This window comes from Stegodyphus dumicola, chromosome 2 (assembly GCF_044657685.1).
Source record: "Stegodyphus dumicola isolate Sdum_Otavi_A_Nest chromosome 2, ASM4465768v1".
Lineage (NCBI taxonomy): Eukaryota > Metazoa > Arthropoda > Arachnida > Araneae > Eresidae > Stegodyphus > Stegodyphus dumicola.
The window spans coordinates 177,640,063-177,666,434 of NC_140769.1; the positions used below are offsets into that span (position 1 = coordinate 177,640,063).

The window sequence follows — 26,372 nt, forward strand, 5'->3', positions numbered from 1 at the left end:
AAAATTTTGGATTGTAAGTGGTAGAAATGTTTGTAGAAAAATTGTAAAAAATTGTATAATATGTTTTAAAGCTAATCCCATTGTAGCTCAGCAAATCATGGGTGATTTACCCAAAGAAAGAATCACAGCTAATCTTACATTCAATTGTACTGGAGTTGACCTCTGTGGCCCATTCTTAATTAAGTACAAAAACCAGAGAAAAGGTACATATCAAAAAGTTTATGTGTGTATATTCATTTGTATGGTTACTAAGGCCATTCATTTAGAGCTTATAACAGATCTAACATCTGAAGCATTAATAGCTACCTTGAAACGTTTCTTTGCACGAAGAGGTAAAAGTTTAACACTATTTAGTGATAACGCTACGAATTTTGTAGGTGCAAATGCAGAATTAAAGAGGTTAAACAAACTAGTGAACGAACAGGATGAGCTTTTAGCTGGTTATTTGAGTTCTGAGAATATCGAATGGAAATTTCTCCCTCCCAGAGCAGCTAATTTTAGAGGCCTTTGGGAGGCTGGAGTTAAATCTTTTAAGTACCATTTCAAACGTGTCGTAGGTAATGCAAAATTGACATTTGAACAATTTTTAACAATTATGATTCAGATTGAGGGAATTTTAAATTCCCGACCATTGACACCCTTGTCTTCGGACACTGATGATTTAGAGGTTCTAACACCTGGGCATTTTTTAATTGGTAGAGCAATTAATTCGATCCCTGAGCCAGATATCACGGAAGTTAACATTAACAGGTTAAAATTGTGGCAACAGATCACAAAATTAGTACAAATTATCTGGAAAAAATGGAACTCCAATTATTTAAGTCATTTACAAAATCGATCTAAATGGCAAAGTTCTAAAAACAATATACAAGTTGGAGACATGGTCTTAATTAAAGATAATTTGCCTTGTTGTAAATGGGCGGTTGGTCGTATAATAGAAGTATTTTATGGTAAAGATGGAAAGGTTCGCGTGTGTAATGTAAAAACTCAAACTGGAACTTTCAAACGACCAATTATCAAATTATGTGTCTTACCAATACAAAAATGAGTATTGTCTTTATAGTTATTGTACAGTATTGAATGTGTTTCACATAAAATGTCATTATGTAACTGAAATGTTATATTGTATTGCTTTGAGTTGTACGCTAATGTATATGGTAAATGTCTAATTATAAAAATGATTTTTATGTAATAGTACTTATTCAAAATTGTTTATGATATACTTGTTTAATTTTTTATGCTATATCTTAATTACAATAGTTGAATGCTAAGCATTGCAACGCGGAGCGGCATGTTCGCGCCTGCGCATCTGTAATGTAATCCACGCATGCGCATCTGTAATTTGATGATCTAACGAGTTTGAGAATCGCCATCGACGTGTAAGAAGGCTGGTCACAGCTATGAGTTAATTGTGATTAATTATGAGAATTAATAAAGAATCGAACCAGCGAATTTATTTAGTGTGTGTTATTTCGGACGAGACCCAAACATTACGGTTTCATATTTTTAATTGTATAATTTCTGCATGCTATCTAACCAGATTTAAATTGATGATCTATAATCCGGAAAAACCCCTAATCCGGAATTGCCGAAAAGAATATGTATTGTACATAAACTTTCTTTGGGCGAAGTCCCGAGTCCGGATAAAAGACTTTGTACTGTATATTGTGTTACTCTAGAATGTAAAGTGTACTCTAAAATAATGCTGGTCAATGTATTCTTCAGAAATATTTCACCTAGTGGAAGTACTTTTCATATTTGTATAGATATATCAGTAGAATATAATATGTGTGTTCATTTGAATTCTAAGTTTTCTGCTTCATTAAAGTATAGATAATTTTAATGCAGAAGCATAATCATTATTAGCAATACTGCATTTTCATACTGTATACTTTTAAGATCGCATTCATTTAAAACTGAACCTGTAGTAGCTTATTCTGCAAGAATGAAACTCACTAAATACACATGGATATCGATATCACCTGGATTCATATATTACAGATTGCGCATGTAGTATCGATTGTTTAGTATAATATAAGTTAGTATGTATAGCAATAATTAATAAATAATAATATAAATTTTTACCATCATCTTGAAGTAGGTGTTTTTCTAAGCATACTTGCAAAAAATTAGACTTTTTTATTCAAAATTTTCTAAGATATACACAAATTAACATATTTGTGCGGTTTGAAATTTGGTATCTTTCTTTGAGCGATAATAACGCGAAATTTGGTTTATGGATTTTGTTACAGTGAATTGCCAGAGCTACTTTTAACCTTAAATTCCGAATAAATTTTTACAGAGAATTAATTATATCAAATTTTTTCCCTCAATGATGCGTAATAAATATTTACTAATACTATATGAAAAGCCTTTTTTTTTAATTACAGATGATATTATTCAAATTTTAAACTTTTTTTTTAATTTCTTTCTTTTTCCTCTTTTGTTTTTAATATTTGTAAGAGTAAATTTTTACCTTCGCCATATTATGGTCTGCTACTTTACTTTAATCACATTTAATTGTCTAAAACTGAGAAACGTTCTTTGATGTTTACTTTCACAATGTTTTTAAGCAAACATGACGTTGACACTTTGGCTCATGCCCCAGCTTTAAAAAACATATACAGTCAAAAGTCGTTAATTCGGACACCCATAATCCGCAATGATATATAATCCGGACCTCAAAGCTACAAACTTTCTGCGCATGCGTCGCCCATAGGCGTTTACGCATGCGCGTAAGACTTTTACTGCTGCCCATACGCGTGTGCACACGCGCATAATACGTTTAAGCATGCGCGTTTAATGTATAACGGACGGTATAAGCTAAAATTAGAATTTCCGATGCTGGAGCTCCCAAAGGATCTACAAAGCGAAAGTATGTTTCGATGTCCATTAAACAAAAAGTGGAATTGCTGCAAAAATTGGATAAAGGCATATCCTTTGTTTCTCTAACCATTCCGAAATCTGTTTATGAATTCCACTCTGGTCTGCGGGCAGGGAGGGGGGAAACGCCGCAGCGCGCAATAAATTAGAAGTTGATCTGTCAGCACTATCCTTATCTTCAGGGGAGATGTTTTTATTTTATTTGGCTTATAATTCCTTACTAAATGTAGTATTTAATCTCAATGTACTCCACTTTGATATGATTTAAATCAAATTCCTCGTCATTATAATTCGCTTCCGATAGTGAAGAAAGTGACACAGAGGTTATTGAAAACGAAAAAATTTCGACTGACAAATTAGTCGGTATTCTCGACACAGCAATTATAGGACTTGAACAGCGGAACTTTGTAACTGAACAAGAAATTATGTCTGTTTATAGAATTAAAGAGAAAGTATTATCGCATAAAACGAAGCAACTTAAACAACTTACAGTGAAAGAAATGTTTAATAAAGTAAACAAATAAATATTAAGCTTTTTTTTGTGTAAATTTTGATACTCTTTAGATCATAATTGTTCTTTATTTCATAAATTACGGTGTCATATTTTTAATTTTATAATTTCTGCATGCCATCTTACCAGATTTAAACTGATGATTTATAATCCGGAAAAAACGATAATCCGGAATCGCCGAAGTCCCGACGAGTCCGGATTAACGACTTTTGACTGTATTAGAAAATTTTTATTAGCAATAAATTAATTTAAAGTGTAAGTAAGATTTTAAGCTAATTTTTATTAATTTAATGTATATGTTTATTTATATTTTAACTAGTGATTTTTAATTTAATTATATTTTAATTAAATGATAGTGATTTTGTGGATTATGTGCTAGTAGCATTTTGGAATACATTTCAGTGGAAATAAACCTGCATGGAAATAAGTTAAATATTTGACACAAAGTATTTGCAACCATTTTTAATGTTTGCCTTATAAATTCGCATGTGACCTTTATAATGGATAATTTAGAGGGAAAAGTTCTTGGATATTTTATTTATTTTATACGTGCAAATGTTCATCCTTGGAAAGGGTATATACTTTTTCGTGATCAGGTACAGTCAAAAGTCGTTAATCCGGACTCGTCGGGACTTCGGCGATTCCGGATTATCGATTTTTCCGGATTATAGATCATCGGTTTAAATCTGGTAAGATGCCATGCGGAAATTATAAAATTAAAACATGAAACCGTAATTTATGAAATAAAGAACAATTATGATCTAAAGGGTATCAAAATTTACAAAAAAAAAAGCTTAATACTCGTATTTATTTGTTTACTTTATTAAACATTTCTTTCAATGTAAGTTGTTTAAGTTGCTTCGTTTTTTTATGTGATAATACTTTCTCTTTAATTCTATAAACAGACATAATTTCTTGTTCAGTTACAAAGTTCCGCTGTACAAGTCCTATAATTGCTGTGTCGAGAATACCGACTAATTTGTCAATCAAAATTCTTTCGTTTTCGAAGAAAGTGACCGCTATCGGAAGCGAATTATAATAACGAGGAATTTGATTTAAATCATATCAAAGAGGAGTACATCGAGATGAAATACTACATTTAGTAAGGAATTATAAGCCAAATAAAATAAAAACATCTGCCCTGAAGATAAGGATAGTGCTGACAGATCAACTTCCAGTTCATTGCGCACCGCGACGTTCCCCCTCCCCCCCCACACACACGCGCGCAGAGCATCGTGAAATTGATAAACAGATTTCGGAATGGTTAGATAAACAAATCCATTATCATTTATCCATTTTTTGCAGCAATTCCACTTTTTGTTTAATGGACTTCGAAACATACTTTCGCTTTGTAGATCCTTTACATGTTAGTAAATATATATCAGAAATTCTATTTGACATAATCGAAAGTTCAAGCTTACTTTTATAAAATTGCTCTAACAGTCTGCAAAAAATAATAAGCCGAATCCAATTCGAAGATTAAGGAACAACGCAATCTGCAACATTAACTGAATTAGATAATTTAAGCTTAGCTTATACCTTCCGTTATACATTTAACGCGCATTCGTCAAAGAAAGTGGAATGTATGTAAAGAAGGAAAGGCTCCATAGAAGTAATGTAAACCAGTTTGTCTTCTGCGCCGCTAGAAAGAAGAGGGACAATTCGCCAAGAGATTTGGCGACGGAACCTGTTGGCGAGAACTTCCCCCTTTCTGATGTATCTGGCCGAGATTTTCCACCTCCGCCACGTGTACAGGAAATTGAAGAACACGGGTTAAGATGAATCTTTTTTTTTTTTTTTACTTTTCGCGATAATTTAAATTCGAATTTTCGTGCTTTTTTGCTTTACTAGTTGAACTTGTATTATCCATATCGCAGTTTGATGTCTGATTTTATATCTGTCAATATGTAGGAAAAAAAATGGAGTCACACAGCTTTAAACTCTTGATAAACGTGACCGTCGAAATTGTTCGAACTTCGACATCAGCTTCGAGCTTTGGCGTATTTTGGCGACAGATATTCCACGCATGCGCAGTTGTGTCCCTTTTCCTTCGGAGGGAGCCACTCCTGCTGCTGTGAAGCTTTCCTTCTTAACAATACATATTCTTTGCATTCGTAAACATATTTTGCGCATGCGCACACGCATATTCGCAGCCGTAAAGGTCTTACGCGCATGCGCAGAAAGTTTGTAGCTTTGAGGTCCGGATTATAGATCATTCCAGGTTATGGATGTCCGAATTAACGACTTTTGACTGTATACATACTTTTTCGCGATCAGGTAATTTCATATATGTCCTTTTTACCGACTTTCAAGATTCACAAAATTTTCCTGCAAATTTTTCTAATTTATGAAAAAAATTATTTACATGTTTCATATATAAATTTGACCTGTAAAAATAAATTTCTGTGCAAGTTTGTTCCACTACTTTCCGGAAAATTCCGATCGTGATTTTAGCTAATAAGAACTTAGAAGCAATTTCGCACCTAATCTTCGTCATAATTAAGCACTTTTGTTCCATAAAAGTTTCTAGCATAAGCGTAATTCGGCTAGCAGATTGTTGGAAAAAATGTTGAGTAAAAAAAATGAAACATGCCTTTACTTCATGAAAATAAAATGGCGTCCAAAAAAAACTAGCAGGTTGCTGTAGCAGGGTTGGTCGCCAAATTTTCGCCAAGTTACCATAATCCAAAGATTAAGCGATTTAACAATTTCGGAATTGCCCATGATGAACAGTCTGCAATAGAATTTTGGGTAAAGTGCAGAATCGCCCACTGCATGGACGCGTTTTTAAGAATAGCACATACTCGGTATCCATGTACACATCGACCTATTTTCACTTTAAAAAAAGTCCCAGAATTACACAAAAATGGCACTGCGCACATCCTTGACTTTATCTATGTACACATTGACCTATTTTCACTTAAAAAGTAAAAGAAAATTGACAAAAATCCAACTGTTTTTACCCCTGGAAAAAGCAGCAAACAAATAAGTGGGTGATTCTGCACTTTACCGTGAATTTTTTCAAAGAAAAGGCATCAATTATAGAAAATTATGTTTGAACAACCAACAAGATGAAATTATGCTTTAGCGATAACTCGGTAACGAAATAGCGATGTAGGCATCCATTCAGTTATGTTTAGCAATTTTTATATACATTATAACAATGATCTGAAATAGTTATTTACTCTTATGCTTCTATTCAGTCATGTTTAGCCTTCTTTATATAAATTAAAATAATAAAAAATAAAGTATTACAGTCAAAAGTCGTTAATTCGGACGTCCATAATCCGGAATGATCTATAATCCGTGCCTCAAAGCTACAAACTTTCTGCGCCGCATGCGTCGTCGACGCATGCGCGTAAAACCTTTACGGCTGCGAATATGCATGTGCGCGTGCGCAAAATACGTTTACGAATGCGCGTTAAATGTATAACGGAAAGTATAAGCTAAGCTAAAATTATCTAATTCAGTTCATGTTGCAGATTGCGTTGTTCCTTAATCTTCGAATTGGATTCGGCTTATTATTTTTTGAAGACTGTTAGAGCAATTTTATAAAAGTAAGCTTGAACTTTCGATTATGTCAAATAGAATTTCTGATATATATTTAATAACATGTAAAGGATCTACAAAGCGAAAGTACGTTTTGAAGTCCATTAAACAAAAAGTGGAATTGCTGCAAAAAATGGATAAAGGCATATCCTTTGTTTATCTAAACTTTAACGTTTGTTTATCTAAACTTTGTTTATCTTTAACGCCGCGGCGCGCAATGAATTGGGAATTGATCTGTCAGCACTATCCTCAGCTTCAGGGCAGATGTTTTTATTTTATTTGGCTTATAATTTCTTACTAAATGTAGTATTTCATCTCGATGTACTCCACTTTGATATGATTTAAATCAAATTCCTCGTCATTATAATTCGCTTGCGATAGTGAAGAAAGTGACACAGAGTTATTGAAAACGAAAAAATTTCGATTGACAAATTAGTCGGTATTCTCGATACAGCAATTATAGGACTTGAACAGCGGAACTTTGTAACTGAACAAGAAATTATGTCTGTTTATAGAATTAAAGAGAATGTATTATCACATAAAAAACAAAGCAACTTAAACTGAAATAAATGTTTAATAAAGTAAACAAATAAATATTAGGCCTTTTTTTTTTTTTTTTTTTTTTTTTTGTAAATTTTGATACCCTTTAGATCATAATTGTTCTTTATTTCATAAATTACGGTTTCATATTTTTAATTTTATAATTTCTGCATGCCAAGTTAGCAGATTTAAACTGATGATCTATAATCCGGAAAAATCGATAATCCGGAATCGCCGAAGTCCTGACGAGTCCGGATTAACGACTTTTGACTGTATATGAAATTAACCTTTCATCTAAATTAAAACATCAGTCTTAACCCTCTAATGGTAGCATATTTGCTACCATATATTAAATGCCACGTGTTTATACCAGGAACGCCATAAAATGTAATTTTTATGTCATAAATTTATAGATTGAACCTTTTTCGTGTATTATTAGCAAGTTTTAGGCATAGATAGCAGCACCAGCTTAAAGGAAAAAAATTAAAAGAAGCATGAATGCAGGAAACAATACAAGCAACTTTTCAGACGTAAGTTGTTTATTTTACAAACATTTTATTAATAAAACAGTTAATAATTAATATTTATATAAGTAAAAGAGTTAGTGTATCACACAGTATATAAAAAAACTTTTACAAAATTATCGTTTTTAATGCTAAAAAGTATTTTTGAAATCATGGTAGCAAATCTGCTACCATGGGCATTCATGTGTCTAAACCTAGCAGTTCTCTGAAGAAAATGTTTTTACATTGAAATTTGTTCATGATCTTTAATCTTTTTAATTTTACAGATAATATATCCTTAAATACAATTTATGGATTTAAATTTTATTAGTTTAAATTTTGATATTTTTCAATTTAAAAAATACTTTAAGATTTATTTTTCTTATTAAAAAGTCTCTAGGAAAATTCATTTTGAGATTTATGTTGAAGAATAAATTTAATCCTCTATTAAATCTCAAGTTCTTTTTAATATATTTGTACTTTATTTATTGAAAGAAATTTTAAAAAATAATTTAACATTTTTGGAATTTTGAATAAAATTTTGAATTTTTTTCAATCATGCACTTCAGGTCCCTTTTTCCACACAGTAAGAGGAAGAAATGTGTATAAAAAATGAGAACATGCCTTAGCATATATGAATGATTTGGAAAGTGATTTATCTGATATATCTGATGACGACTCTGATGATGAATATATGCCTACACAAACGTCTGATATCTTCCATGAAGGAAGCTCAGAGATTCAAGACTAAGATCATAATGAAGATGTAGAAAATGACCAAAATGCATCAAATATTGAAGAAAGTGTCTATCTATGCAAGAGCTATAAAAATTTAAAATTATCTGGAGGAAAAAAGAACCTAATCTTATGCCTTCATCAAATGATGATAAATTACTTATCCTACAGAACCTCTTCCATCTGCTCTTGCATATTTTCAGATTGTCATATCAACAAATATGATAAAATGGTACAACTCTGATATACGCCCTAATTTCACCAAATGTGGCGATATGTGTTCTGCGCTGGTTTTTGGTGCGATTGTGTGTTGCATGGCAACCCTGTTGACGTTGAAAAATCTTTCGCTGGAATTCATTGGTTCCCGTCATGCTTTGTGTCTGAGAAGCTAGGGGGGAAAGATTTAATGGTGAAAATTGTTGAATTGAAGTTCGGCATAAGGAAATATGGTCGTGGCCTTCCTGTTGAGGGGCAATAGGTATTTGGAGGTGTGGAAAGAAGGTATGGGAGATTATTTTTAGTGGCTGTGCGTGATAGAAGTAGGGATTTGTGATTATTTGTTATTTTATTTTATTTGTGAACCATAGTATGAATTTTCTGGATAGTGTGTCTGGCTGTCATATAAATACGATAGTGATTACGTGGCGGTATGTTAAAGGCGATATGAAATTGGTATTTCTGTTGTTCAAAAAAGCATTAATGGTAAGTGCATTTTATTTTATTCTTGTTCTTATTTTGTAGAATGTTATGTTCATTGTTTTTTTAGTATGAATTTCTGTCGTTATTGTTGGTTTTTTGAATTGTTTGAAATTTATTTTAGTTATTTTGTTGATTAGTGCGTACCGTCCAAGTTGTGCAATTTGTAGATTTTTTTTAAGTTGAAACAGAATGCTGTGTACATGGTATTCTTTGAAATTTATTGCTGTTATGTTAATTTATTAAAGCAAGGTGTGCGTAGTTCATAAATTCGTTCGTTGCCTAGATGGTGCCATTCGTAGATGTGTTTTTAAGTTAAAACATATCGCTGTGTACACGGAATCTTGTCAAATAAATTTGGTTAGAAACTTCACAGTTTTGCTATCTAAATTTTTTGTTTTTGTTCCAGATTTTTAGCTTAAATTGTGTGTTTAAAACGCGGTTTTTGCATTCGCAAAAACCATGTTTTTGGAGACATTTTAGGTTTAAAGTTCGAAATGTAGACAAAAAATTTAGATAGCAATATGGCAGCGTGGAGTTTCTCGCCAAAAATATTTGGAGAGAAATTTGGCGCCTTAAGGGCGCATATCAGAGTAGTTCCGATAAAATTAGTAGTTGAACAAACAAGTCTGTATAGTGTTCAACAAACAGGAACTTCTCTTATGATGACGGCAAATGTGAAATACAGCAAGTAATAGGAATGATTATCAGAATGGGATTAGTCCATGTACCTCAAGTGGAAATGAAGTATGAACCAATCGCAGAAGTAATGTCTAGACACAGATTTGAAAAATCTCAAGATTTTTGCATATTGCTGATAATTCACAAATTGATGATAATGTTAGAAGTGACAAATGCTGGAAAATGTAACTGTGATTGTTTAGACTTAGAGAAAACATGCTATCCGTTCCAAGTGAGACCAAGCAGTCTATTGACAAAATAATGATTCCATTTCGTGGGACAATCCATATCAAACATTATATGCCTAAAAAACATCATAGTAAATGGAGTTTAAAAATGTGATCCCAGGCTGGACATTCAGGCACTTTTTAAGATTTTGATGTTTTTGATTTGAATGTACATTTTCTTTCTATTCATATTTTTTACTCAAACTTACAAATAGCGCCAACCTGGTTGCGATAATACGTAAGTACCAAATTTTTATTTGGAAATTTCTTGTGGTGGGCATTAGAGGGTTAAATAGTTATTTTCTATTATACTATAATATATATATTTTTTTTTACATATATGCTGTACTTCTTCCTCATATATTTAAATATTCATGTAATTTCCTCCTTCCTGTACTGCACATAGCTTTCACCTCTGAGAGCTATTTTATTAGCAAATTGTATTCCCTTGATTATTATTTTTATTTAGTGTACTGAATTTTTATTTTCATTTTTAGTGTACTTTCTTGCGTTAGGGTTGCCGCAATTATTTTTGGCAGCACTGGCATCAACAACAGTTTGGCGATTTTTTATGGCCGTCAAAACCAAATAGTACCCAAACTTCCTGTATATAAGCAAAAATTAAATAATATATATATTTTTTTACATATATGCTGTACTTCTTCCTCATATATTTAAATATTCATGTAATTTTCCCCTTCCTGTACTGCACATAGCTTTCACCTCTGAGGGCTACTTTATTAGCAAATTGATTATTATTTTTATTTAGTGTACTGAATTTTTATTTTCATTTTTGTATTAGCATTACATCCATTTTATTTACCCTTGCATATATTATTTAAAATGTATTTTGTGCATATTCTTCATTAAGCTACCTGGATGTGGTTGGTGCACTTACACTTAAGAAACTTTTGAAACATGTAATTTCAGCATACTTCTGTTATTTACTTTCCAGCTCACAACAGCTTTACCTATTGCTGATGTATTCAATCTTTCGAGATCTGTTTTTTTTTTTTTTTTTTTTTTTTTTTTTTTTTTTTTTTTTTCCCCCTTCCTCTGATGTCACTCTTGGAAACTGCAATCAAGACTCATTCATATGTGGTGTTCCTGGAGCTTTACTTGGCCATTGAACCAGATATGTTCTGCTCTCTACGATATTCACAGCTTTAACATCACCGATTCATTTGATTCTTAGATCAAGAACTCATAGTTTAGTTTATCAAGTTTGTTTTGATGTGTGTGTATCATGAATGTATTCCCTTGATTATTATTTTTATTTAGTATACTGAATTTTTATTATACCACAAATTTTCAGAACCATGGTGAAAGAAAATAATTATAGTAAAATTTAAATTATGAGTTTTAAAGTTTGTTAAAATGAATGATGTTCAACCTACTTTATTTATATGGATTTGATATGGGAGGAACAAGAAAGGAAGATACATTGAGGAAAATAAATTAAAAGCAAAGATCATTTCAAGGACTAAAAACCAGAAAATTCTGAGAAATTGATAGTGAAGTGCTGAATTACATGACCGAGCACAGAAAACATGGCTTAGATTTGTCAAGTGAAATGATACAAAGAGATTAAGCAAAGAAATGTGATATTACACCACAATAATTTAAAGCAAGCAAAGGATGAATCAATTGATAAATGAGCAGAAATGGATTTAGTTTAAGGAGAACAATGCCTGCACGATAACTACCAGATGCGGTTTTGCAGCTGAGGATGGTGATTCGGTAAAACCATCGAAACTAGTCCTGTGAAAATTTTGAAAATATAACGCTGATTTTGTTTGACTTCTGAACTACCAGAGGTATATGAAGAAAAGCTGGTAAAATTTTACCTGCTAATGATCCAGCAAAGAAAAAACTATGATTAGGGTCTTGGACATGTATGAAATGCAAATCAAACTCCTGTATTTTTTTACATTCTAATAATCAAAAGGGGGCATCTTCTGTATTATTAAAAACTACAGGAGCCGAAAAGGTACATTGCACAGTAATATTAGCAGTGACTACTGACAGTAAAAAATTGCCCCCTCTTGCAGTTTTTAAATAGAAGATGATGCCAAAACTCCCTCATGGTATCATAGTTGGGTACATGAGAATGGTTGGATGTCATCTGACTTGACTCAAACTTGTATAGAACTGTTGACCAGACACTCTTCTACATAAGAAGTCACCATTAGTCTTGGACAGTTTCTGCAGGCATCTCATTAAAGATAAACAAATGAACTGAACAAACATGATTCCTGGAGGACTAGCATCACTTCTCTAACCATCAGATGTATCAGTGAATACACTGTTTAATTTTATAAAGAGTGGATATCAGGAAAGTCGCACAATTTTATTACAACTAGAAAAATCCACAGACTATGCAATAAATTGATTTGCTTATGGATTTTAGATGCCTGGGCTCTGACTCATGAAGCGATAATAGCAAAGATTCAAGAAAATGAGAAGATCTAAGGATTTGATAATCACTACACATTTGAAGATGGACTTAACAGTGATAAACACAATGGTGGCAACAGTGATACACACAATATGTATCACAACAGTCATACACACAAGATGTATCACAACAGTGATAAACACAAGCTGTAGCAGATGATGCATACAGCAGTTCCAGTAACACTGAATAATTTGAGTAGTGGATAACAATAAGAATAGACGAAATTCTAGTTACAGGGAAGCAGAAATGAAGATATCTTATTAGACACTGTAATGATATTACTATGTATTCTTACTGGAATACAGGTTTCTTTTAAAGAAATAATATTATGATAGTTACCTGTAGATTATCCATGACTATTTTTCATTTGTTATGTTCTTACTGTAATCACATCCTTCAGAAATTAAATTACTCGCACAATTTTCAGATAATAAAATTAGTTGTGAGGCTCCTTTGTTAATCAACCAGTTATTTTATGCTTCAGATCTTTACTTTCACTTCTGTTTTCCCACCTGAATGCATATTAGTTGATGCATATTTAAAAGTGAGGTTTTTAAATTGTAAGACCGAACATGTTCTGCCTCTCAAGGCCACATTACTATCTTGGATATGATTGTAGTTGCATTATAATTGTTGATAGCTGAATATCTGCAGTGGTTAAATTTTGAACTAATTTTGCATTAACCGATTTGCGTAGCCTTCAGCTACAAGCTTATTTGAATTTAAATTTTACATTTGAACTTACTGTACTTTAAGTTATCTCATCACAAGTGGCTGGCTGAATTGTAAGCACAAAGTATGCCTACTGTTCTTAGTGAGTTTTAAATAAAGGGTCATTTACACCCTTCTCGAGTTTCAGTTGTTACTTTAGACTTAATGATAATCTGCTGCCAATCTATCTAAAATTTTGTTACAGTTTATGATTGCAAAGAAGATTTCTAAACTTTATTTGGTAAAAAAAATAGGGGGAAACACACATGAAAAAATATGGTACATATAGTTTATGATACTAAAACTTTAGTGTGAACTGACTGATGTTCTGCAAAAGTATTTTCAGAGGAAAAAAAATTCCCACACATATCACAAAGGATAGATTTTTGATCAAAGCAGTTCTGTTTATGGTTTAGGAAACCATCATTATTAGGATCTTCACCACATATGTACATACACTTTTGTTCCTCATAAGAGGAATCTAGAGCCTGATGACACGTTTTTCTCTCCTTCTCAGACAGAAAATTGTTTTTACTAACAGAAGAAGCTTCTTTCATATGAATTTTAGAGATTTGAAAATTTTCTTCGTCAGGGAGTTTTTTATTTATTTGATCTTCAACTTGAAAATTTTTTTTCTTTGAACTATTCGATGATTTCCTATTCAATGATTTATTCTGCTTATTTGATGATTTCTCTTTAATGTGCATGCGACGACGATGTGTCGCCAGAAGCTTTTTTGAAGAGAACCTCATACTACATATTTCACATTCATAAGATTTTTTTCTGATATGTACCGTCTCCTGATGCTCCATTAGAGAACTTTTACACCCCAAAAATTTTCCACATAATTCACACAGAAAAGGCTTTGCCTTAGAACAATAGCGATCATGGTTTCTCAGTGAACTCTCTTTTTGAAATTTCTTACCACATACATGACAAGCAAACATTTCTTCTTCTGGAAGGTCAGGTGGTGGACAAAAATTCTTTTCCATATGACAAAAAGAGTGTAATTTAAGAGTACTTTTTTTGTTAAATCTCTTTTTACATATCTCACACTCAAATGGTTTTTCTCCTGTATGGATTAAATAATGTTGAAGAAGACAAGCCTTCCAAAGAAAAGTTTTCCCACAGAATTCACATTCATAAGATCTCTCACCAGTATGAATACGGCAATGTTTTAGCATAATATGAGACTGTGCAAATTTTCTGCCACATGTTGGACAGGCAAACATGTCATTCGCATTTCTTTCTGTCACATGGCAAGATTGATGCACTTTAAGATGGTAGAAGCTCTTGAAATGCTTCTTGCATAGTTCACACTTAAAATTTTTTTCATTGCTTTGAATACAAGGATGTCTTAAAAGGATCTCATTACTTTCAAAATTTTTTTCACATATATCACATATGAAGCATTTTTCTTTGTTATGAAGTTTGCAATGGGTAGAAAGTAAACATTTGCTATTAAAAGACTGATCACATACATTGCATACATAAGAATCTGTTCCTGTAAGATTGGAAGGTTGTTTTTCTTCAATGAAATCTTTACTGTCTATTCCAGTCTTCTGAAAATTTTCTTTTATATGTACCTCATAATGCTCAGAAAGCTTGTTTTTTGTAAGGAAATATTTACCACATACATCACACCCATGAAACTGTTCTCTGTTATGAATCATTCGATGTCGATAAAGTCTCTTTCGTGTAATAAAACGTTCACCACATTCTTCACACTCGTATTTTTTCTCTCCAGTATGAATCAAAAAATGTTCAGAAAGATGATCTTTACGTGTAAAACCTTTATCACATACACTACAATGAAAGGCCCTTTCTTTAAAATGAATTTGGTAATGCTTAGAGAGTGCTGCTTTGTTTAAAAAACTTTTATTACATACATTACAAACATGACTTTTGATCATGTTATTAGAACACTTTTCTTTATCGAATAGAGATTTAGAATCATCATCTGAATTCTCTTGTTCATCATCAGATATGCTTTTCTTATTTTCAGTCAGTATTTTATCAGAATGAGATTGTTTTTTCAGATTATCAACAACCTTCGGCTTAAGGTGCACAAGCGAGTGTGATCTAAGAGTGGCTATCTGAGTAAATGTCTTTTCACATATTTCACACTTAAACGGTCTTTCTCCAGTATGAGTACGACGATGTATCACGAGATATGATTTTCTTTTAAAACCTTTGCCACACAAATCACAAAAAAAGGAGTCTTCAGCATGACATGACTTATGTCTAAGCAGTTCACTTTTAGTTGTAAATCCTTTTCCACAAAAATCACACAAAAAGGATTTATCTGCATGACATAATCTGTGTTTTCTTAGTTTTTCTTTTGTTTCACATTCTTTTCCACATTCATTACATGGATATAACTGTGATGAATTCTTGGCATATTTTGTTTCTTTCATATTATCAGCAGGCACTTTTGTGTGAACAAGCGAGTGTATATTTAATGCACTCTTTTGAGTGAATTTCTTCTCACATATTTTACATTCATATGGCTTATCTCCTGTATGTATCCTGTAGTGTGTAAAAAGATACCGTTTTGCAGAAAAACCTTTTCCACATACTTCACATGTATGAGATTTTTCACCATGAACTTCAATGTGTTTCCGAAGACCATTTTTTAAGCTGAAAGTTTTACCACACACATCACAAGAATATATTTCTTTACATTTATGAGTATGTTTCTCTAAATTTTCTTCACCAAGATATACTTTTCCACAGCTTTCGCATTTTAATAGTTTTATTTCAGAATTTGCCGAGTGATATTGATCATTATTAACAAGATGGGTTACAGAGTGTACAGAAAGATTCTCATTAGTACCAAAATTTTCTTTATGTGTGTCAGATTCACTGCTCTTTAGTAAAGTTCCATTATTTATTTTGCTATCCATAATAATAACGCCCACAAATAAAATCTTGGAAATGAATGTATAAACGCACCTTGACTATTCCTGTACAGCCACAAGAATTATGACAAACTTAAGACAATAAATAAATTACAGTCACTAAAATGCAATTAATTAAAGATGCTTTAACTTTCAAAACGTAATGCAAGAACAAATTCGAAATGACGCAAATGAAAGTTACAGAAAACCATCTAATTGTAGTCCAACATTCACGCTTTTGATTTAATACTCGCATTTCACAAATTCTCCCTAATTTACTTTTTTCATGATTTAGTATACACGGTACTCTTATTTGTATAGCTATTTTGCAACACGTCTATTGAACTCTATTTAGCATATTACAAGGCGGAAAAAATTGCTTCTATGCTTCATGGTGCCATCTATGGACGCAATGTGCAATGAAAATAAACCTTCAATCAATTTGTAACATTTTTACGTTCTTACTTTTTTCAGACGAATCGTAAAGCATTTAGACAATGCGGGCTTTAGCCTGTCTTTGAAACTGCTTCTTAGCAATTGGTGGTGTATGGATAATAAGCGTAAAAATGCGCAGCCATTAAATGGCGATGGAATGGGGCTGTTGAATAACTTAGTGACTATTTTGTTATTATTCTGGCATGCAGCGGGGAATTCCAATCCCTGCTAAATTAACCAGTACGGACAATGAAAGTAGATAGATAAATGTCTTGTTTTGCACCCCTAAGTCCTTTTTCCCGGAGGGCGAAAAATCAAGCCTAGGTACGAAGGGAAATTTTGTTTGAAAGATAAATAATTTCGTAGCGTTTGATAAGAAACTATTAAAGCTACGTTAAAAAGAGACCCAGATTAAATAAAAATAAGGATAAGGTTCGGAGAATAGCCATGTCCTTAAAGGAGCCAAGTTGGCGCAACCAAGGCTGTTCTCCGGACTTTATCCAACCATGATATTTAATAATGATTATATTTGGTTGAAAGTAAATAATGAAATAATAATAATTCTTTCTAATTTAATAATGACGATTCTTAGTTTAGCCTATATAGTTCAGTATTAATAACTCTGTAACTATAACATGTGTATATTTACCTATTAAATTCGCCCATCGGTGCAAAACAAGACATCTGTCTATTTTGTCTGTCTGTCTTAATTCTGCTAAGATATGTATTGTTTCTTATAAAATATCAAGTGGATGTATAAAAGTTAATAATTTATTAATTTTAACAGTTTTTATTTAATTCATTTCATCTTCCTTTGCTTTCGTTGTCTAGTTTGTAACATATACAAACACTTATCAAGTGTGATATTCCTTTATATATATGTGGCGTTCCGACAAATACTTCAACTTCTATTCATGAGATGGCGCCACGTGTAAAATGCAGTTCTTAATCGGAGCAGCAAAGCGACGTCATTACTCCACTCTCCAATTTTCTGATTCCCACAATCATTAAAATTCAATACTTTGAAAGGGTTGAAAAATCTTAAACTATGCACCTGGAATGCAAATGGCATTCTTTCCAAATTCCATGAGTTTAGATACTATGTAGAAGAGAAGGATTTTGATATCATTTTTGTCCAAGAGACCAAACTCCAGCCAGGGAGAGCTCCCAAGCTTGTAAATTATGCATTGTATAAAAATGACAGACAAGCTTCAGATACATGTGATGTTTATCATGGTGGCACTTGTGTCTACATAAAAAATTCAATACCACATAGAAGAATTGACACACCGAGTATGAGCAAACTCGAAGCAACAATTATCGAAATTTTTATTCAAAATTCGCCTTCCCTAGTAATGATCTCTGCCTATCTCCCACCAGGTGGAAATTTTCCTGTGGTAGATTTCAACAAACTGCTCAATTTTTCAAATAACCCAATCATAGCTGGTGATTTAAATTGTCACCATCAGCACTGGCGTTGTCGCAGATCAAACCCTGCTGGTCGTGGCCTCCTAAAATGGGCTCAGTGCGCCCAAATTAAAATCATTGCGCCGGATTCCCCCACTAGATATGGTTCACGGGGTGCCACCTCATTCATTGACTTGGCACTTTTTAGAAACATCCCTTTTGGATACAAAGTGACTGTTGAAAATTGTTTATCATCAGATCACAACCCCGTGATCATCGACCTTAGCTGTACTATTTTTACTCAAAATTTTCCGGCACTCGTCTCTACAAATTGGGACAATTTTCGTTTTAAACTTAATACTAAAATTTTACCCTCCCTCGAAATTAAATCCAGCCATGATATAGACACGGCAGTAGATCAGTTAACGAACACCTTAACTGATACTTATAAGGAAGTATCAAAACCCACCCTCAGACCCAATTTTCGTAAATTACCTCAAGAAATTAAACTCAAAATTAAAGAAAAGAACAAAGTACGGAGACTTTGGCAAAGAAATAGAAATCCTGGCTTAAAAATTCAACTCCGTACTCTCCAAAATGAGATCAAGGCATCATGTGACCAGTTCTTCCAATAACAATACACGAATTACATTCAGTCCTTAACGACCAATGAAAACAGTCTTTGGCGCGCATCTGCCCGCCTACGCAAACACAAATCTCACATTCCGTCCTTAGCTACGGACGCAGTGGTGGCTCACACAGACGCTGAGAAATCCGAACTAATTGCGGATTCTCTTCAAACACAATTTACACCACATAATGAAGGAATTTTTGCGAACAACGCAAATTCTTTCCCACAAGATGTTGAACGTTTTCTTTCCTCTCCTTTTGCGAGAGAAATACAGTACACTTTCATGAGCGAGGTAAATGATTACATTACCAAGCTCAAACCCAAAAAAGCCCCTGGTATGGACTCTATTTATAATCGTATGATTAAAAATTTACCCACCAGTTATCTATTTTTCTTAGTAATGCTTATAAATTTTATGATACAGCATTGCTATTTTCCTCAAAGCTGGAAACGAGCACTCATTGTGCCTATTCCAAAACCAGGCCAAAGCCTTTCAAATCCTCAAAATTATAGACCTATCAGCCTCCTATCTTCGTTATCAAAGATATACGAATTTGTGTTACTTAAACGCATGAATGATTTTCTCCGAAATCACAACGTTCTAATTAATGAACAATTTGGATTTCGAGCAAAACACTGCACTACGCACCAGCTGCTGAGGACAGTGGAGTTCATTCACGAAGGGTTTCGTAACAATATGCTTACTGGCGCTTTATTTCTTGATATAGCCAAAGCATTCGATAGGACTTGGCATATAGGAATCATTATCAAGCTCATACGACTTGACGTTTCGGCCCATTTAATTCATATAATTAACTCGTACCTCACTAATAGATCTTTTTCTGTACGAGTTAATTCTTTCATTTCGGCACCCCGTCCTATACTAAGCGGCGTCCCCCAAGGGTCACTTTTACACCCAATTTTGTTCAACATTTTCATAAATGACATACCAAAATCACCTAGTATCACTCTTGCACTTTATGCAGATGATACGGCCATCCTAGCTCAAAACAAACGCCTTAAAAACTTGTTCACATCATTCAGAGATATCTCTCCAGCCTTGAGCACTGGCTCATCATTTGGAAAATTAAAATTAATGTTGCTAAATGTGCTTCTATGATCTTCAAACGTAGCCCCCTCCCGTACCCTTCCATTAATTTAAAGTTTTTCGACGACTATGTTCCCTGGTCAAATTCTTACAAGTACCTAGGAGTTGTACTTGATTCAAAATTACACTGGCACCTTCACATTGAAAATGTTCTCAATAAAGCAAAAGGCGCTAGAGCCCAACTTTACCCTCTCTTAGCTCGAAAGAGCCATCTGTCAATTAAAAACAAAATTCTTCTCTATACATCAATTATAAGACCTGTCTTTATGTATGCATGTACAATCTGGGGTACTGCTGCAAAAACTCATGTGAAAAAACTTCAATCTTTTCAAAGTAAGACCTTACGTATGGCCCTTAATGCAGCCTGGTACGTCCGTACAGATGTGATTCATTCGGACCTTAACATTAAACCTGTTGATTACTATATTAAAAAACTTAGTCAAAATTTATTCCTCAAAATTGAACAGATTGATAACCGAGCACTCCAGCAGATTCCAGCATACGATCCTGCTATTCGCAGCTCACAGAAGAGACCGAGAGCTGTGATTGGGGGATTCCGAGGATGGACGGCGAGGGTGACGGTCGCTCGTGTAACGAGCTCCCGCAAACGCAGGACAATTTTGGGAATTTTTGTGATAATAATGAAATTATTGATCATGATATGAGTGAGATTAGGGATCAGGCTCCCTCTGTGCAATCAGCGTCGCCAGATGACGAACGCATGAATCTTGTCGTCCAGTTTTATGACCTGAAACAACAGTTCGAGGCGATTCAGCGGCAGAAGAGCTTCATGAAGCGAACTCCTATTCCATTAGATGCAAGTGGTTACGACCAGCTCGACCGGGCGGGTAAGTCACTTTTTCACAAGATTAATGATATTGCTAATGCTCTGGATGTACCCATTTTTCACCTTCCCTCGACCAGAGAGGAATTTCTAAATATATTGGAGAGCGAGCGCTTAGCCAAGATGGCTGCCGCCCAATCCACAGAAGATCCTCGTGAGCAAGAGGCATACCGGTCCAGTCGACGTCATCGCGGAAGCGAAAGACGCAGACAATCGACTCTGACGGGTTTATCACCCCCGCGGCTCGAAAGCAAGGGAAGGCGCCTATTGTGGATCTCACAATAGATGATTTGGCACAAAACGCTAAAGAAACAAATGCTACTATTCCAAATTGCCAACCAGTTCAAAAAATGCTACTCCTAAAAAGGAGAGGAGTACTAACAAGTACGAAAAAATTAAAAATTTCTTAATCAACGATCAAACCAATGACGCAGAAATAGCTACTGCAAGTACTACAGAGGGAGTTAATTCCGAGCAGGCACGGAACGTATCCACCCACCGCAGTCTGAGATTCCGGCAATACATCTCAAAAGCAGCAAGAACTGGAAGACACAAGTGTCTTTCATGAGAGAAATTGCCCCTAATTTACGGAGCATCCTGACTGGACCCTATCTAAAAATTTTTGTTCAGACAGAGCTGGAGTTCAGGGAGGTCACCCGCTGGATGAAGCAAGCCGGCATCCAGTTCAAAACTTTTGATCTCAAGCAGGACTGGCCAGTCAAAATTGTCATCAGAGGCCTCCCTGTTGAAACAGACGTCGGGGACATCAAAGAGGAAGTTGAGGCGATGGGATTTAAAGTGCATCGCATCGTTCGGCTTACTCAGCCTGGCTCCAGACACCCAATGCCACTTGTTTATTTACAAGTCATCCCACACCCCTTCCTCGACCATCTGTTTGCCGTCACTGACATGTGGGGCACAGAGATCAGCATTGAGCGTTACCGCAGCCGCAAGGGCCCTACTCAGTGCTTTCGGTGCCAGGGCTTTTTCCATTTCTCGGAACTCTGCACCCTTCCAATCCGTTGTGTCAGATGCTCTGGACCCCATTGGGCACGTGAGTGTACCAAAGGCTTAGATGTACCTGCCACTTGCTGCAACTGCGGTGGAGATCATCCTGCTTCATATAAATCTTGTCCCGCTACCCAGGTAACAAACGGGCTCGTGGTAAAAATTCCGCGCCTAAGACCAGGGCAGCTGCTCAGACAGCCCCCCGCAGGGTTCTTCTAAGCCCCCAGCAACTGCTGAGACAAGACGTCCCATGCCTGCTCCCCCAAGCAACGTCAGTTCACCATCTTATGCACAGATGGTGAAGAACACCACCGAGCACGGATTCAAATCCACGAATCCAAGACTGCCGGCTGCAGAAGCCCCAGCAGTGTCAGCCACAGCAGAGTGTAGCAATGATTCCGACGATGTCTTTTCATCTACACTAAAATGCTTAAATGAAATCTCCCGCGACACAGCGGTAGACAAGCATATTCTGCTCCTTGCCTTCAAAAAAGCAATGCCTAAACTCAGGCAAGCAGATGCTTTAATGAAGGCATTTTATATTTATGAAAGCTATGTTGAGCTTTCAACCTAATTTGGCTTTTTTAGACCCATGTCTTCTGTTTTTCAGTGATGAACCTCTAATAACGGCTTAAAATTCAATTTTATGAATAACAGTTCAAACACCACCAGAGAACTGACCATTTGCACGTGGAATGCCAATGGATTAACATCGAAAATTCACGAAGTTCGTGATTTTGTAGTAGAGCACGATATTGACGTGTTTTTAGTCCAAGAGACTCACCTTACCCCAGGGAATACTCCCAAAATTGGGAATTATGACATTTATTGTACTGACAGGGTGTCACAGGGCAGAAATCCTGTGGTGGCACTTGTATCTATGTGAAGCGTTCGTTAAAGCACCACATAATACCGTCCCCTGATTTAAATTTTTACGAAGCGACAATCATCAAAATTTTCCTTCAAAATTCCTCCCCGCTGACAATAGGCTCAGCTTATCTACCTCCACTGTCTAGAGCACGTGGAAGGCCAGCTTTTCCTTTCAGTGATTTTGATAATCTTTTGAATATTTCAAATCACCTAATAATTGCTGGTGATCTAAATTCACGCCATACTGCATGGTTTTGTTCTAATAGGAACAGGTATGGTATTAGTCTAAATTCATGGTGCCAGAGTAACCATGTACAGATCATAGCTCTTACCCTCCCGACTTTTTACCCTGTTAGAGGGTCCCCTGCAGTTCTTGATCTGGCTGCCTTTTATAATATATTTTTTCGGCATGAGATAAAAGTGATTCAGGAATTGGACTCTGATCACTACCCCGTTTTGATAAAGCTAGATATTCAAAACCGATACTCAAAATTAGAGGAGCAAGTCTCAACAAATTGGGACGACTTTAGATTTATTTTGGAGAAAACTTCACTCCCTCCCATCAAAATTTCCAGCAATTCGGACTTTGACAGGCATATCGAAAGTCTGGAGTCTTTACTGAAAGAAGCGAGAGCTGCGGCTTCAAAAGCACACAAACACCCAGGTGCTAGGCTCCCAGCTGAGACTAAATTCAAAATTAAGCAGCGAAATTACTTGCGAAGAATTTGGCAAAGGTCACGAGATCCCAATATCCGTGCCCAATTTCGCAAGATACAGAACGAGATAAGGACCGAAACCCGCTTATTAAAACAAGCGGAGTGGAAAACATACATTGAGTCCCTAACGACTGAAGACAAATCGATTTGGCGCGCAGCCGCCCGATTACGCAAACATAAGACATACATTCCGCCCCTTCAAACGGCCGATGGCGCATAGATGGCCTACACTGACTCAGAAAAGGCGAATGTCATAGCTGACAGCCTTGCAATTCAATTCACACCAAACCACGACTCCTACTGTAACCGCCCGGTTACACAGGGGCGCATACAAGCACGGGTTAAAGATTTTTTAACACAACCTATCACAACTGAACTCAGGCCAACGGACCCTACTGAAGTCATGGTTTTCATAGATAAATTGAAACCTGACAAGGCACCTGGCATAGATTCTATTTCGAATCGCATGATCAAAAACTTCCCCCCTATGTTTATCGTATGGATCACGGTACTCATAAATTTAATGCTCAGGAGAAGCTATTTCCCCGACTGCTGGAAAATTGCAGCAGTCGTCCCCATTCCAAAACCGGGATAAAATTTAAACTTGCCCGTCAACTACAGACCCATAAGTCTGTTATCTTCTCTCTCTAAGATCTATGAATTTGTCTTACTTAATCGCCTGAATGAATTCTGTCGGGATCAAAATTTACTAATCCCGGAACAATTCGGCTTCCGACCTAAACACTCCACGGTACACCAGTTACTCCGTGTAGTGGAATTCATTCATGAAGGCTAAGTAAGTAAAGCGAGAGAAAACTGGAATTGTCTATCTGGACGTTGCCAAAGCCTTTGACAGGACTTGGCATGACGGGATTATTTACAAGTTCATGCGGCTTGGTTTTTCGGCTCATCTCATTAAAATTATTAACTCGTACTTGACCGGACGCAGTTTCCGCGTGCGAGTTAACCACGAATTCTCCTCTCCCCGCCCAATCTATGCTGGGGTAGCTCAAGGTAGCCTCCTCGCCCCTGCAATCTTTAACCTTTATGTAAATGATATTCCTAAGGCCCCAAATATCGATCTTGCGTTATACGCAGACGATACAGCCATCATTTCACAACACTCCAACAACCTCCAGGTAATCTCACAATTGCAGAGTTACCTTTCGACCTTAGAACTCTGGCTCGGTCTGTATAAAATCAAAATTAATGTCGCAAAATGTGCTGCCACTATGTTCATCCGAAGAAACATCCCAAGTTTACCTAATTTAATGCTCTTCGGTGAACCCATTCCCTGGGTCTCTTCTTACAAATATCTAGGTGTTTTACTAGACTCAAAATTAACTTGGCAGCCTCACATCCGCAAAATCATAGCGGGTGCGACAGCTGTCAAAACCGCCCTACGCCCCCTTTTAGCTAGTCATAGCGACCTGTCAACTGATAACAAAATCTTGCTCTACAAATCAATGATTAAGCCGGTTCTTACGTATGCGTGTCCCGTATGGGGCCCATGTGCTTTGACTAACAGAAAACATGTCCAAATTTTTCAATCTAAAATGCTTCGGCAAATTCTAAAAGCTCCGTGGTTTGTACGGAACGAAAAGATTCATAACAACCTCAAAATTATGCCCATTAATCGCTATATACAGCGACTTTCGGAAAAATTTTTCAAAAATATTCAACGTGTTGCAAATCCTGTGCTTCATATGCTACCCGTATACGATCCTGCTGTTGCTTCTTCCCGGAAAAGACCCAGAGCGGTTCTTAACAGGGAATATTCAGCTCTGCCATTTAAACGGGCTAGATATGAGCACACTGATAGCCACGTGAATAACTACATCTCGTTCCTTAACCCCCCCCCCCGCCTCTAAAGTTCTTTAATGCACACGGCATTAACTCGAGGAACCTCCTTTAACGTTTCTTTAATATGAAACATCACAGTCAAATAGGACTGATTTAAAATACTTCAACCTATCAAATGAAATAAAACTGAAAAAGATTTTTAAACTATAGCTTCTCTCTTCCTTTAAAAAGGAACTTTCTTAGGCGCTTAACAGCGTCCTTTTTGGCCTTTAAAAACCGCATTGAATAGCGGTCAAAAATGAAACTTCTCCCTCCCAGCTGATCACTGGCAGAACTACTTTTTCGACCTGTAAACAGGTTGCCCCCTCCCTCCCACCTCGAAGAACGCGCATCGGAATTCCCCTGCGTATTCTTCATCTGACGTATGCAAAGAAAATGATTATCAAGGTTCAAGGAAACTTCACCTTTTATTTTTCTAGTCAAAATTTTTATGGCTGCCTCGATCTAAATTATTCTGGCCCTTTTTCGGCGCAAAATTAAGACCTTCTGAGTTTTTTTGCCTTTTTTTTGACTCAGTGTGAAGGCACTTACTCCAAGTCATTCGGCTTATCAAAATTTTACCCTATTTGACAATCCCCTCTTTCGGATGATTTAATTTCCTTTGAAGATGTGGAGGTAAAGGCGTAATTGCCTATGAACTCCGTAAATTGCACTTCCTTGATCCTTGATCCTTGAGCCGTGATTGGCCGAGAGTTCGGCATCTACCCTCCATCCAAAAGGGCAAGACACGCCCTCTCAACTTCTAGGCTTGCGGCTTCTTTTGTGTGTGTTCACTACGGTTTTGTGCTGTGTGAATTTTTCTGCTAATTTTTTCTCGCTCTATTGGAATTCATCTCTGTGTTTTAACCAACGCACTCATGGAGGGAAATGAGTTTCCCCCGCTAAACTCTGATATGGATACCACCCCGAATGATAAACAACCGGTACTCAATCTGGCTATGGAAGTTATTGAATATGGAAATAATATACTCGATGATCGCTGGCAAGAGCTTCTAGTGAAAGATATTTGGGATGTCTTTGATTTTATACGAGCTTCGCATTTCATCGAAATCACAAATGCTGATATCAAAACGCGAGGAATTGTGCTTCAAGGACA

The 26,372-nt window shown here is 35.5% G+C and overlaps 1 protein-coding gene across 1 annotated transcript; it reads right to left on the reverse strand.

The window, feature by feature from the left end:
- Positions 1-7,844: 7,844 nt before the first annotated feature.
- LOC146998663 (uncharacterized) lies at positions 7,845-17,180 on the reverse strand. The gene has a single exon (XM_085811476.1). The coding sequence runs from the start codon at positions 16,398-16,400 to the stop codon at positions 13,785-13,787; it is 2,616 nt and encodes an 871-aa protein (XP_085667602.1). The 5' UTR covers positions 16,401-17,180; the 3' UTR covers positions 7,845-13,784.
- Positions 17,181-26,372: the final 9,192 nt, after the last annotated feature.